Raw genomic sequence first — 14,120 nt, 5'->3', positions numbered from 1 at the left:
GCCGTCGAGATTACTAAACCTGACGCCTCGAACATTTTCGCATGAGTTGTACGTATCAAGGGTCTGATCGGCAAAGTACACAGTGTCTTGGAGAAATGCAACACCTTTAGGGGCGTGGTATCGAGTGCGCCGTTCATAGGTACATGTACGATCTTTCTTCCATCTGGATAAAATCACTGTCTGAGTCGCCGCAGCTGAAACGTGTTATACCAGAACAACTTCTGCAAGCAAGTTAGTGCATGCATTATCCAGGCGTTTGACCGTACGCACTGCAAGCCACATCGATATCCATGTAGTCACAATTAATAGCAGCCATGCGCAGTTGCCCTGCCAGAGCTCTCGCGGAGGATGCTGCTGCAAGACACGTGCAACAACTGCTTTGACGTAGGCAGAGCCCGTCGTTCCTCCTAAGTTGCCTCGTCGCCTGAGTGTCTCAATGTGGTCTATGATAGGGAGGTAAATGGACCGCGCGTGAGCTTGAAGTCCATGGCGCAGAATGTCGCTTTGCACATAGCCGGTGGCGGCCTCAATCACCCAAAATCCAAACGGCTCAAGCGCCTGACGAACTTAGCAGATCGTCACTTAGTTAAACTCAGGTTACTTACGAGTCGCAAGGTTTTGGTGTATTGGCTGGGGCAGCTTTTGTCGCATTGACTACGGGCTTTGCCAGATCATGGGTACTGATCGTGTCACACTGCCGATCCGAACTATCTTTCCCCCTGCAGCAATGAGCTGGCTGGAGAACATCTTGCACGTCTGCATCATGGCCACCACGTTGACCTCAAACACTTCTCTGACTTTGGCGACGTCAATGTCAATCGCCATCGACGCGTAATGTATGCCGGCATTGTTGACAAGAAAGTCCAGACGCCTGCCAGAATTTTGGCCGACTTCGGTCCTCAGTGCTCCGATGCTGTTGGTGTCGAGCATATCCACAGGAAGGGCAGTGATATGCTCGTGCATGTCGTTCAGCTTGCGCAAGTCATTTTCTCTGCGAGCAGTTGCGATCAGTCTTTGATCGTCTTGTCAGAGAACATGGACAGCCAACCTTTCTCTGGGCAGATCCCGACTCCAGAGGCAACCTCGGATTCCTTGTACAATTGCGGAGCTGAGGTTAGACTAGGCACAACGCCCAAAGGTGACAACCGAGCATGCCACAACGCCCTGGGGACGTGCATAGCAGGGATGTCGCCGATACGGGTGTTAGCCACGAGCTGTAGATATCGCTGTATAACAGGAGAAAGCGAAATTGGCAAAGCAACTCAACTGCAAGTCGTTTCGACGACTCCTCTTGAATGAGCTGAGCTGATCTCTCCAGTTGCCAGGCCAGTTGGTGCTGAAGTCTGGCCATCTTCTCACGACTAAAGACTTCCATGGGATTGGCTCTCGCATGTGCGATCTCCGTGACTAATGTTGATAGAGTGGCACAAAGTGAGAAGGCAGATCGCGGGGTGTCATGTCTTGCGAGGTTGTCAACGCGCGATACACCTTGTTCGTTGGACATTGACTGCCATGCACGTGGGGTTTGTGCGAGATAGAGGTCATCTCTGCTCGTCATCGGAACTTCATCTGGGTGCGACCGTAGGGGTCCGTAATGGTTATTAAAGATGGAGAGCTCAGCGTTGTGGATGTACATTGCATCATACAAGCGTGCAAAGGTGTCGTTCCGACACCAGAAGTCCCAGTCGCCTATCGAAGATGGGCCAAATCCTGTCCGCTGGCGCCAGAACTTCTGGAATGAGTTGTAGAAGGTTTCTTGGATTGCTTGCGCGGTGTCCAAGCCACCAGATCGAATCGGAAGAAGTACATATGTTTGACCAATCGTAGCGGCCTGCGCGACAGCCAGTGCAAGCTCCTCGACTACGTGCTCGCTGCTCTATAAAGCCAGTATCGCTTTCTGTATGCCGACATAATGCAAGCTGAGGATCGAACCTTGACTTGCACGATGGGCCGCCAAAGGTACTAGCCTTTCGCGATATTGACATGAAGTCTGCCATAAACCAAGCACCGTGAGTATTGGTGAGTGTTTCTCGCTCCTCCAACTCGTGTCGCCACATACGTGCCTCGTGGGGGCTGAATCGTCCAGAGGCTGTGGCTTTACCAGGTGGGAAGCAGGAATGACAGCCTGGAAGCCAGAACAGGTCATGCACCTCTTCGGGAGTCATGCCTAAACGTGGCAAGGCCGGGGTGGCTTTCGGGTGTTGGCAATGTCAATTTGAGATTCGCTGCCACCCAGGTTCCTTCGTAACGGTACGCGTCACATACCTGGCGAATGTCGGCAGTCTTCTCGAGATAGGTCTTGCGAGCTGCACCTCACTTCCCGTCGGCACCTATCAGCCAAGTCGCTGGTCTTTGCACCAACTTCTGTATCTGAGAGACATCACCATTGGTTTTGTGTCTATTTTGCAGATTGACAACATCGCAGCCCGTATGGAGAGAACAGAGTGGATTCGCATCAACGAGATCACGCAGACCTTCTTCTGCGGTGTGTCAGCCCGCCGTATCTGGCATCGCCAAAACCTCAAGGTAGTATAACAACCTTAAACCTTATAGTATACTCCCCATTGCCATGGATATTCACGTGTGCAAAAGTTGTGAGAATTCGCCACCCCCAACTTCGAACTTAATGCTCTAATCAGCTAGTCTATCTACCATTAGCTTAATAGCTATACTACCATAGTCAATTATCTTATTATATACGTTAATATAGACTAATCTAGTGCTACTAAAGCGTTATTTAAAGTAGCAGCTAGTCCTAGCCCTCGTACGCGTTCTTAGAGCAGGACTCGAGACTCGAGCCTCTTAACCGCTCTACCTTCGCTAGCACCTCCTACCGCACACCGGGGCACGTAACGGCATATACACTTCGATCTAGAGCTAGAAACTGGTCCTTCTAGTGCTCCTATTGCTATACCGGCTCGATTAACCTATAGAAAAGCGCCAGTTCGTCTTATTAATTAATAAACACTCCCCGAATCCACCTAACGTTAGGTTATAGCAAAACATCCTCCCTCTACCTAACTACTATAACCACCTCTAAAAAAGGTATCCGCTAGTAGGAAACCACTTTCTAATGCTACGAACACGTTAGGTAAAGAACGGACATTAAATACCTTAAGAAAGACTAAGATATAGGCCCTAGCGACTAGAAATCGACCTGCGAAGCTATATAATAACCTAGCCTTAACCACTCGCCGATTAACCACTACTACGAATAAGGTTACTAAACTTCGTAGCAACCTTCCGAAGGGTTATAAGACCGCCACTATAAGAAAAGTATCTTTAGATTCGTCTACTATTACTATAGGTCCTATCGCTATAGCACCTCCTATCCTAATTCCATTTAAGCTTTAATTTAATATACGCTAGGGCCACTAAAGGATCTCTAAAAGTGACACTAGCCTTACCGATAGTAACAAACTATAGGTAGAGGCTTTAAAAGAGATAGATAAAACTATTATACCTTATTTAGAAGGTTAAGGGATCGCGCTATTCTATCTATAGAAAATTAAGGCCTTAATTATATCGACCGGTGCTTACAGTCTCTATTAGACTAAAGCAGTTATTCTTACTAGGGTCGAGGGTAGTAGTAAGCGCTAGAAGAAGGCTATAGACCTTATTTAATTTAATGCTCGTAGCGGCATAAAGGACCTGTCTCTTATAGTTAAGTCTATATAGACGCCTAATAGTAAAGAACTAGAGCTAGAGGCACCCCCTACGTACGAAGTACCTATAAGTATACCTTAGTCTTTTTAAACCTCTCGCTATGCTCGATCTTAGAGATCGATCGAATAGACTACTAACTTCATATTAGAACGAGTAGTATTCTAGGACTTAATTTTTAAGTTCTAGGATTGCCTAACCCTACTACGATGCTATATTAAGTTACGTAGAGGTCTTATATGCTTCCTATATTAGGCTCGCCATTATAAGATCGTCCTTACCGTTTCTAGCTAATGGCGCGATAAGGTTAGGGCCGGTAGAGGTACCCTTAAGTAGCTAAATAAGGCGATCCGAGACCTTATTAAAAGACTCTATTAGGCTAAGGAAGCTGCGCTTAAGAAGCAACCTTAGAGACGACCTAATCCTATATAAGGTTTACCTTCTTAAGGCACTATTAACAATATCTATATCGGCTATAAGAAGACTACGTAATTACTAGCGACTATACTAACTACTCCTACTCCTCGATAGGTCTCGCTAGTACCGCTAGAGCTAAATACCTCTACTAGTTAGGAAGATTATTAGGACGGTATAAAATTAGCTTACCCTAATTAGTTAATAGGCCTTAATCGAGCGAAGGTAGCGCTTAAAGAAGACTACTAGACCTTAAGAATGCTTTACGTATCTTCTAATAACATGTTATTATAAGTAATTAAGTAAACTAGCCTTTATATAACCCTTTATAAGGAACTAACTAAATTCGTCGATAATTATAAGCGTTAATAACGACGATAGTAGAACTCTAACTAAGTAGCATTTAACCCTCGCTATAGTAGTAATCTAAGCGAGTTTAGAGGCTCTATCTTGCGACCCTTATTAGTCTTAGGCTCTAGCTCTACTAGCTCGAGTAGTAGTAATTATAAAATCTAATAGTACTTAGCTACGTACGAATAGGTTTCTAACGTCTACTTTTTTAAGGGCCTATATAACTACTTATTCGAGGTATAATATCTATGCCTTCTTATAATCTGCTAGTTCTAGATCCTCTAGTTTTAGGGCTAGGTCTCTCTAATAACGGAGCCACTATTTTAAGAGGTAGAAGGTTAATTTAATAGGGTTAAGGTGTAGTAAGTATAGTGGTAGGTATAACAAATAGATGCTAAACTAGCGACCTAAATTAGTGATCTATTAGGGTTAGTTTACTATAGAGTTCTTACTAAAATTTGACCATACCTTATCTAAGTAATAGGTCGAGTAGTTATCTATTATAACGATCGACCTCTTTTCTAGGAACGGTTCGCACTAAGGTAAGATCACTACTTCTAGCTAGTATTTATATATAGCTTAAGTGACTACGCCTTTAACGATAAGGGATAAGCCATATAGATACCTATATATATCTAAAGCTAGTAGTACTAAGCATCGAGTCTTATTAACTAGCTCTAACCTTATATAGGCCGGTAGACCTATCTAACTCTATAAATGACGGCGAAACATTACCTTCTTGCTATATATAGACTTATTAAGATATACTAGCATATCTATAGGATTAATACTAGCGTCGAGGCCTTACCCTATTAGCTCGGCTAATTGCTTAAGGTATACACCTTATTACGCATTAGATTAGCGACTTATAATATATGTATTAACCTTATTAGATAGCTCTTCTTCCTTTAAGAGTCTTAAGATAGTTAACCTAGTAACTATAACGTCGAATTAACACTATAATTCGAAGACTAACTCTTCCTACTATAGGTCGTTCTTTCTAGAGAGTAGATTAATAAGATATTTACGCATTAGTGGCGTAATCTTATATAGCGCTCCTATACGCTTAATAGCTAAGGAAGGCTTCCAAACCTGCCTAAAGAGATCTATATTCTTCTACATACGATAGAGCGTACTACGAGGCGTATAGGGCACGACTTTTAAGATAGTATTAACGTTATAGTTGTCGTAAAACATGGCCTATATAAGATCCTTCTTATGGTCGTTTAGAGGCATGTCGCGAGCTTAGAATTAGCCTTAGAACGATGCCTGTTATATAGGTTAATACTACTAGAAATCTAGCATTAACTAATGAGTAACTACCTTAAGCTATACCGCTTAAATTCGGAGTGATAAGAGCTATATAACGTGCTAAATTCGATATATAATGGTTAATTAGCTAGAATTAAGAGCTTAGAGCTATTAAGTTCGAAGACGGGGGTAGCAAATTCTTACAACTTCTGCACTAGAGAATAATTTGCGAGACCCTACACTAGATTCTTAGGGCCGCTAACACTAGCAACTTTGCTCTATACCTATCGACTTTAAACTAACGTAGCACTACGTAAAGTTGTGTTAACATTTTGAATTAACTGTTAAAATAGATAGCGCATACGATAGATATACATACTGTTTTTTATAAAAGCATAAAATCCACTCTAAGCATTGTATTACGCGTTTGAAGTTGATATAGCTTTATGTGTGTCCGGAGAACTGGTACCAGGGTGACCTCACAAGCGTCCAGCGTACTGAGCCTCGCAAATTATCCATGGCCGCACCGAGTATCTTATGCGACAAACAGACTAGTCTGTTAGATTACGCGGATCGCCATGAAGGTCTCAGGGGTAGGGTTGGCCCAATGGTCGTAACGTTGTCGTAGTTAGAAAATCTGGCTAGTGGCTGCGGGTAACGCCTTGATTCACCTTCACCAATTGACCCGGGGAACTCCTCATAACGCAGCTAGATCGAGACTAGAATAAGGTTTTCGTTCCAGTCTCCAGCGCGACAACTCTCCCGACTACGCGCCGTTTTGGTGACCTCACTCGGTCGCTATCCGCTGACTACTCAGATGCAAGCTCGTTTGCACCGTCAAGTCTACATATCGTAAGTCGAGAACAGATGTGGGACATCGGCCTCATTCGCCTCCGACACGGCGTACAACGTCAATTCGACGAACCGACTCTATCTAGACCACTCCGTGCCATTGTACTACATAAAATGCCTCTTAATCCAGCTCTCTTACGCTCTACATAGATACTGTCTCCTTCTCTCGGTTTCTTTCGATCAACGCACCGTGAAGTCTGAACTTACGACGTATCATCTTTATATCGTGTCATCAAACAATGTCCCAACACGCGACTATCAAGGATGCCTTCGGCCCTGGCAGTTTTGTCGACACCGCTCTCATCGATGTTCCGACCGATTCTCGCAGAATCCTTGCCGACCTAGTCCGCATCTCCCCTCAGCTCGGAGTGACGCCTGAGGAGCTGGATCTGGTCGACTTCGCTGGTGATGAGTTGTCTTGTATCCCGGGTAACATCAAGTCGCAAGCTTATGTGCGCTCAATCCCTATCTCAAGCTCGTGCACATTCACTGACTAAGGATCTGGCAGGCCGCCGCGTTGAATGCACTGCAAGCCATTCTCGCCAGGCAAATCAGTGCTCTTCGAGGAGTCGATACTGGTGGTATAAAGATTGACACTGATGCCGCTGGATTGTATCCTGGCACTGTGGCCCTGGGCTTCGTCGATGGTCAGACTCTTGACAAGCTTGATAATGTCGCCGAGTTCGGCGTGGATCTTGACCGTGAATGTATGACCGAAACGGATCTCATGTATCGAACATGGTCCATCTATCCCACTAAGGACCCCAATGTCTGGTACCAAGGAATCGGTAACTTCAACCCAAAGGTGTGGCTCAAGCAACACAGGATCGATCCCGCTACTCCTCACAAGGACAGAGATGAGGCCTATGAGATCATTAGAAAAATGACGATTAAGCATTCCCCTGAGGAGCTCGAAGCCATCGATGTCAACAATGGTTTCTGCGGCCAAATCGTCCACACCCCCAAGCGCTGGCAAGAATTGCACTACGCCAAGAGCCTTGCGCGTCACCCGTTGTTCAACGTGGAGCAGGCGCTGGGCTCGCAGGGGCTACCCCCAATCGAATTCTCGAAGATCTCCGGCAATGACAAGCGCCCATTGGCAGGTCTCAAGGTACTGGAGCTCGCTCGCATGATCGCAGCACCCGAGCTATGCAGGGTGTTGGGTTCACTGGGTGCCGATGTCATCAAAGCTCAGAGCCCGAATTTGCACGACGTCCAGGGCATAAGTTTGTCCTTGACGGCTGGCAAGCGCATCGCCCCGCTAGACTTGAACAAGGCTGAGGATGCTGCACATCTGAAGAAGCTCTTCGACGAAGCCGATGTCATCGTGTCCGCCTTCCGCTTGAAGTCGCTGGAGCGCCGTGGTTTCGGCCTTCTCGACGCCCTTGAGGCTGCTAAGAAGCGTGGCAAGGGCATTGTGTACGTCGACTTGAACACATATGGCCCAGATGGATACTACGCCGAGCGTCCTGGCTTCCAGCAAGTAGCGGATGCCGCATCGGGATGTACCTACGTATTGGGACGCTCCTTGGGCTACGCACCCGGCACAGGTGTAGCTATGTTGCCGGTGGCGGACATGCTAAGCGGCTCTGTCGGCGTCGTCAATGTGTTGAAAGCTCTGCGGGATCGTGCTACAAAAGGTGGCTCTTATCATTCCGTTGTCTCACTGGTCGCGACCGATCTCTATCAATTGACTGAGGAATGTGGGTTGTACTCCCAGGAGACGGTAGACAAGATCCAAGCAAAGTACAAGTTCGGCCACATGGGTCCAGAGACGATGGTTGGAGAGCTGTTGGCCGTCGTCGGCAAGGCATGGGTTCAGAATGGCCCTCACCTGCTAAAGAAGCCGGGACTTTGGGTCACCTACGAATCGGCCTGGGGCCAATCGCACACGATCCAGGCACCCATGATCCAATTCGAGAATGAGGGATCATCCCCCAAGTACAACCATGCACCGGTGCCCTTCTGCTCTGGCTCGCCAAGGGAGGAATGGGCTGTTTCAATCTAGTTTGAGTGTCGGCCGTCTTGACTCGCAACGTACACATATTCTATCGGTGAACACGGATTCTCCGTCTTCACCGATAACTTGCCTTGTAGACGATAGTAATGTCCAAGATGCTCTCGATTGTTTTTGACATTATATTGTGGTTGCAGGCACGCGTCGACCCAGTGCCATCAATTGATCCATTTCTTCCTGACATCATGGCGCTGTGCAACTGTCACTAATATGATGGGGTGTTGTCATGATCCCGTGATAAGGATAAAGGAGGAATGCCATGGCAATGAGAGCTGCTCCCATCGCTTGATCTAGTTAGGAGCTGCGGATGAGAGCAGAACTATGGCGCTATGAGATCTGCTTACAGGTAACAACCCGGACGCTTACTCATATAAGAACAGCAAGTATATAAGTCACGGTCATTACTAGTAGATTGGAGCTTCGTGCTTAACTTTCTTTATCAAATACAAGTTATACCATACACTCTTCTTATAACAAACCTAGAGATCTACACTAGAATATACCTTGTGCACGATAACGAAGTATCAGACCATAATCGTAGAAAAGTAAGGCTAAACTGAGTGATGCAAGTAGGCCTCTTCGACTCCAGGGGTGGAACAACCGACAGCTCAAGTCGTTACCCACTGTGTAGCCGAAGAAATAGCTCGATGCTTCCTCGACAGACACGTTCTTACAATCCTTCGAGGTGGCTGGCACCAATTCTCCTTCGGGATCGAGGAGACTGATTGCGCAGAACTGATTGATGGATAGATTCTCATCAGGGTCGGCAAGAGAAGTCGACTTGGATGTAGGATAGGTGTCTGGATTCTTTGACTATGTGATGTAATAACAAAGAAGTAGTCGAACGTCCATAGCTTGTGTGAAAACTGAAGCGCTGCTCTGTATACCCGGTCCCAAACTTGCGAGCGTACACATCGTGATACCTGACTCTCTCGTGCTCCTTGATTGAGTGGCCGTCCGCATCGATTGATAGCTCGATACAGCTGCCCATTGGTTGATTGAACCAGGAAACATCCTGAGAGCTCCGGAACAGCAGCTAATGAACACATGGATTCATCATGTTTGCATATGTTTTTTATGATATGTGTGTTGTAGATTTACTAGCACTCAGTAGTCTATGCTGCTGACACTGGTTTTCCTGTGGCCTTTGGCCATGAACATATCAACCAGTCGATCGTCGCTACTAGAATAAAGAACATCTATATCAATCTTGATTAAATAGATAGATGTTCATTTACTACTACCTAGTAGTCTATGCTACTGACACTAGTTCTCCTGTGGCCCTTGGCCTTGAACATATCAACCAGACGCTCATCACGCTGACGTTCAAGCGCAGCAACATCCTTGCCTTTCAATTCTTCTCCGACACTGCTTGTCAGAGCTGCCACGTTTTCTGGGGTCCAAGTGAAAGCATGAGCGTTCATATCCTCGGCCCACACTCTGGCTGCAGGACCCAAATGCTCAAGCAGATGCTTGAATCCGTCGCTACCACCTCCACCGCCCATGGCGTTCGCAAGGAACGGTCCAACGACCGCCCATCGGGGACCAATGCTGGTGGTTACACAGGCATCTGGGACCCTGATTAGCATCCCGACAGATTGGACATATGGGCTGAAACACTGATACACTTACCAAGATCCTCTGCCGAAAGCACGCCACGGCTCACAAGGCTGTACGCCTCGTTACACAAGGCTGACTGCAGACGGTTGGCTGCGAACCCGGGCACTTCCTGTTTGACGTGTACAGGTTTGCGGCCAACGCTTTTGTAGAATGCAAGAGCATCCTTTACGACGCTGTCCGATGTGCCTTGGTGAGGGACCACCTCAACCAGAGGCATCAAGTGAGGAGGATTGAAAGGATGGCCGATGAGGACACGTTCGGGGTGTTGGCATTCTCCGACGAATTTTGAGCTAGGCAGTCCAGAAGATGAAGATGCGATGATGACATCCTCACGAGCGTTGCGATCGAGCTCGGCGAGCAACTTTGTCTTCAGCTCAACACGTTCAGGCGCATTCTGGTGAAAAGAGGTTGCGTCAGCGTCCGCAAACGACGCAAAGCTGAGTGCGATGTGATAGGTACCTCTTGAATGAAGTCACATTCCTTGATGTGCTCGCCCAAGTCCTTTCCAACGAACTCATAGTTGTCCGGGTTTGCATCGTTGTCGATGCCCATACGCTCCAGAGTCGGCCATACTTGCTTGATGAATGCAGCCAGCTTGTCTGCAGCGCCAGGGGCAGGATCGGATACCAAGACTTTCAGTCCATGCGAGAGAAACAGAGCTGTCCACGAGGCACCGATGACACCGGTACCGACGACACCAACAGTTTTGATGGGGGCCATAGCTGTTTTTCGAGTGCGAGTGTTCTTGAGACTGGGGAAGTTGAGGATACGCTGGAATTGAGTGCAGTGACGGGCGGCAGGTCAAGATGATGCTCGCGGAGGACGCTTCTTATGGATCTTCATCATCCCACGCCGAGGCAATCGCATGACCAAATCTTATTATTGATGTCAACATCGTTGCTCCTTCATCTGTTTCAGTGAATGACGCAGCGGTGTCAGCGAGCGAAGAATGGCTCGAGATTGCAAGATCATGCGAGGACTTGGGAGATCCATGAAACCGTTACTTTTCGTTTCCAACACCGTACGTCGCCATGTCATGTTTCTACCGTTGCAGCTGGCTTACTCGGGGGTGCGGGGTCATCGTATAGCTCCAACAGGGTCTAGTCGCTGAAGCGCGCCGGGGCGTATCGGCTAGACAAGCCCCGCCGTCGGCCCGCCGTCGTGAATTTTAGACTTTGACTCGTTCCAAACACACCTGACACCGACGCTGACGCTTAACCTGCCCGCCGACTGGCCGACATCTCAACTTCAATGATCGGCGATCGTTATACCTTACCGAACATGTACGACGATCGTTGGTTACCAGGCCGCCGGTGGCTCAGCGAAAGCAGCTCAATTGAGGTCGTCTTGGAATATTTGAATGAGCTAGACTCCTGTTAACCTTACTGCCACTCTGTCTATAAGGTCATGGGCTCCCCCGACAATATCGATTCCGTCATACACTCTATCATCTCATCTGTTCGTGCACATTTGCCCTCATCAGCAGTCATGGCTTCCCCCAAACACGCTACCACCGAAGGAGGATGGGGTCCTGGTTCTTACGTAGACACGGCGTTCCACTCTGTGCCAGATGAGAGTGCCAGAATCATGCGCCTCCTAGCCTCGCAAGCTCCTGGAGTTGGCTTGGACGAGTCTGCCTTGTCCCAGGTCGAGTTTTCCGGCGCTGATATCTCCTTGATCCCTGGTCCATTGAAGTCACAGGCGGTGGTGCGTGAATCAATCATCTTCTGTTATCGCAGATGGGAATACTAAACAAATCCAAAGTCTGCTGCTTTACAAGGATTGATCGGTATCGTTGGCAAAGAGATTTTGGCCTTGAAGGGCATCGACACTGGCAAAGTTCACGTTGACACGGACAAAGCTGGCCTCTATCCAGCCACTGTGGCTTTGGCATCAGTTGACGGAAAGGATATGGGCAAGTTGTCCGCAGATGGCACCATCAGCAGCGTTGGAGTCGATGTCGACAAGGGCTGTCTTACAAAGACCAACATGCATTATCGTTCGTGGGCAATCTACCCCACCAAGGACAAGGGCGTCTGGTATCAGTGAGTCACCCAATCCGAATATTCACGTCCTGTGACGCTAACATGGCTCAGACTGATGGGAAATCTCGACCCTGCGGGATTCTTGAAAGCCTACGGATTGGATCCAAACTACCCCTCCAAAGACAGAAACGACGCCTATGAGGTCATCAAAGCCGAGATCTCCAAGTACTCAGCAGGTGATCTCGAGCTGAAGAACATGGAACATGGATTCACTGGACAGACAGTTTACACTCCCAAGCATTGGTTGGAGACCACCATGGGCAAGGCTATGGCACGCCACCCTGTAATTGACTTCAAACAGGTCCTTGGAACCGAGGGACTTTCCCCCGTGCCATTCCCTCAGACACCGAATGATCTTCGACCTCTGGCTGGCGTAAAGATCATTGAGATGGCCAGAGTGATCGCAGCCCCGGCAGCGGGAGCAGGGCTTGCGGCTCTCGGGGCCGACGTGATCTCCATCCAGAGTCCAAACATTCCAAACTTAGGAGTATGTCAATATAGTGAAAGCCATGCTAGACCCTCGACTGACAACGGTGCAATAGGGCTTGAGCGTCACTTTGACCGCAGGCAAGAAAGTCTACTCGCTCGATCTCAACAACAAGGACGACAAGCAACATCTTCAGGATCTGCTCGACGAAGCAGACGTCATCGTCCAGGCCTTCCGATTGGGTTCAATGGACCGTAGAGGTTTCGGACTTGAGAAGGTTGTTGAGATGGCCAAGAAACGCGAAAAGGGCATCGTATACGCCGACTTGAGCTGTTACGGTTCCGACGGCTATTACGCCGAGAGACCTGGCTTCCAGCAGATCGCAGACGCGGCTACTGGTTGCTCCTATGTCTGTGCCAAATCACTTGGTTTCGAGGAAGGAACAGGTGTTCTACCCTCTCTTCCCATTGCAGACATGCTCTCAGGCGCCGTCCTCATTCTTGATGTCATGCTTGGTCTCCGTGATCGCGCAAGGTACGGCGGCTCTTACCACGCATTCTCGGCCCTTTGTGCCGTTGATGCTTTCCAGCTCACTAAGGATGTCGGACTCTACGGTCCGGAGACCGTTGCTAAGATTCAGGAGACCTTCAAATTCGGCCCAATGACTCCTGATTTGATGGTCGAGGAATTGCTGTATGTGTTGCTCGCCGCCTGGACCAAGAACTCGGACTTCTTGAAGAGACCAGAGTACATGGTCAAGTTTGCAGAAACACCCTTTGGCAAGAATCACACCATCCTCGGGCCTATCGTCAAGTATGATAAGACCGACTGCGACCCCAAGTGGTCGCACGGGCCTGTACCCTACTGCTACTCGAAATCGGCAGTCTGGGGAACCTCCAAACCATCGATGGCGCCTCAATCTAGCGTAGGGTCCGACAGTGAGACGAGACCTGCTGTCGCTGCTTAGATCTAGTCGCTCGAAACACGTGGATCGGTGGTCTCAGTAGACTGGTTATTTAGTAGTTTTGTTCGCTTCCATCCATGTCAATTCGGTAGAAGCTAGTTGTAGCTGCTGCCTGGCTGCATCCGCCGTGGATAGCGAGAAGGTGCAAGCAGACATGTTCGCCCCTCAATTCGGCCATGCCCGCGACTTCAGAGTGTTACTCAACGACCTAAGACTGCTGTGAAGCAAAGAAATGTCCGTCCACGGTGTACGTGTTTTGGCCGAAGATGTAGTAGGTTTCCTCGAAGCTTGGCATACATCTGTCATCGGCTAAACTAAACAATTTGCCGAAGGGCCCTCCCCAGGCTTTCTTCCCCGAGCTTCACTAGGTCAACCCTTGCCAACAAAGGATATGTGTGAACATAACAGACCGTCGCAACCACGTGCAGTGCGTACAAGCCCGCTTCAGAGCGATGAAAGACCTACCCGTCGACGACACATCAAGTCCCGGGATGGCTGTTCCACGTGCAAGCGACG

At 48.2% G+C, this 14,120-nt stretch overlaps 4 protein-coding genes across 4 annotated transcripts; 2 read left to right on the top strand and 2 right to left on the bottom strand.

Annotated features, from left to right (window-relative positions):
* Nucleotides 1-173: 173 nt before the first annotated feature.
* M436DRAFT_68327 (uncharacterized protein) lies at nucleotides 174-2,165 on the bottom strand (the record flags this gene model as incomplete). Its single annotated transcript, XM_013566948.1, has 6 exons — nucleotides 174-221; nucleotides 271-566; nucleotides 696-989; nucleotides 1,049-1,226; nucleotides 1,268-1,871; nucleotides 1,933-2,165. The coding sequence occupies 6 exons, from the start codon at nucleotides 2,163-2,165 to the stop codon at nucleotides 174-176; spliced, it is 1,653 nt and encodes a 550-aa protein (XP_013422402.1).
* A 4,605-nt stretch (nucleotides 2,166-6,770) lies between these two features.
* M436DRAFT_86581 (CoA-transferase family III) lies at nucleotides 6,771-8,539 on the top strand (the record flags this gene model as incomplete). Its single annotated transcript, XM_013566947.1, has 2 exons — nucleotides 6,771-6,983; nucleotides 7,040-8,539. The coding sequence occupies 2 exons, from the start codon at nucleotides 6,771-6,773 to the stop codon at nucleotides 8,537-8,539; spliced, it is 1,713 nt and encodes a 570-aa protein (XP_013422401.1).
* Nucleotides 8,540-9,792: 1,253 nt separating this feature from the next.
* M436DRAFT_58886 (uncharacterized protein) lies at nucleotides 9,793-10,888 on the bottom strand (the record flags this gene model as incomplete). The annotated part of the gene is made up of 3 exons (XM_013566937.1): nucleotides 9,793-10,118; nucleotides 10,181-10,562; nucleotides 10,628-10,888. 3 exons carry the CDS (start codon nucleotides 10,886-10,888, stop codon nucleotides 9,793-9,795), a joined length of 969 nt encoding a protein of 322 aa, XP_013422391.1.
* Nucleotides 10,889-11,656: 768 nt separating this feature from the next.
* Nucleotides 11,657-13,607, top strand: M436DRAFT_58921 (CoA-transferase family III; the record flags this gene model as incomplete). Its single annotated transcript, XM_013566940.1, has 4 exons — nucleotides 11,657-11,875; nucleotides 11,933-12,213; nucleotides 12,265-12,700; nucleotides 12,756-13,607. 4 exons carry the CDS (start codon nucleotides 11,657-11,659, stop codon nucleotides 13,605-13,607), a joined length of 1,788 nt encoding a protein of 595 aa, XP_013422394.1.
* Between the last annotated feature and the right edge of the window lie 513 nt (nucleotides 13,608-14,120).

This window comes from Aureobasidium namibiae (genome assembly GCF_000721765.1).
Source record: "Aureobasidium namibiae CBS 147.97 unplaced genomic scaffold scaffold_33, whole genome shotgun sequence".
Taxonomy (NCBI): domain Eukaryota; kingdom Fungi; phylum Ascomycota; class Dothideomycetes; order Dothideales; family Saccotheciaceae; genus Aureobasidium; species Aureobasidium namibiae.
Note: the sequence above shows the minus strand (reverse complement) of the source record. Positions and strands in the feature narration are given on the sequence as shown.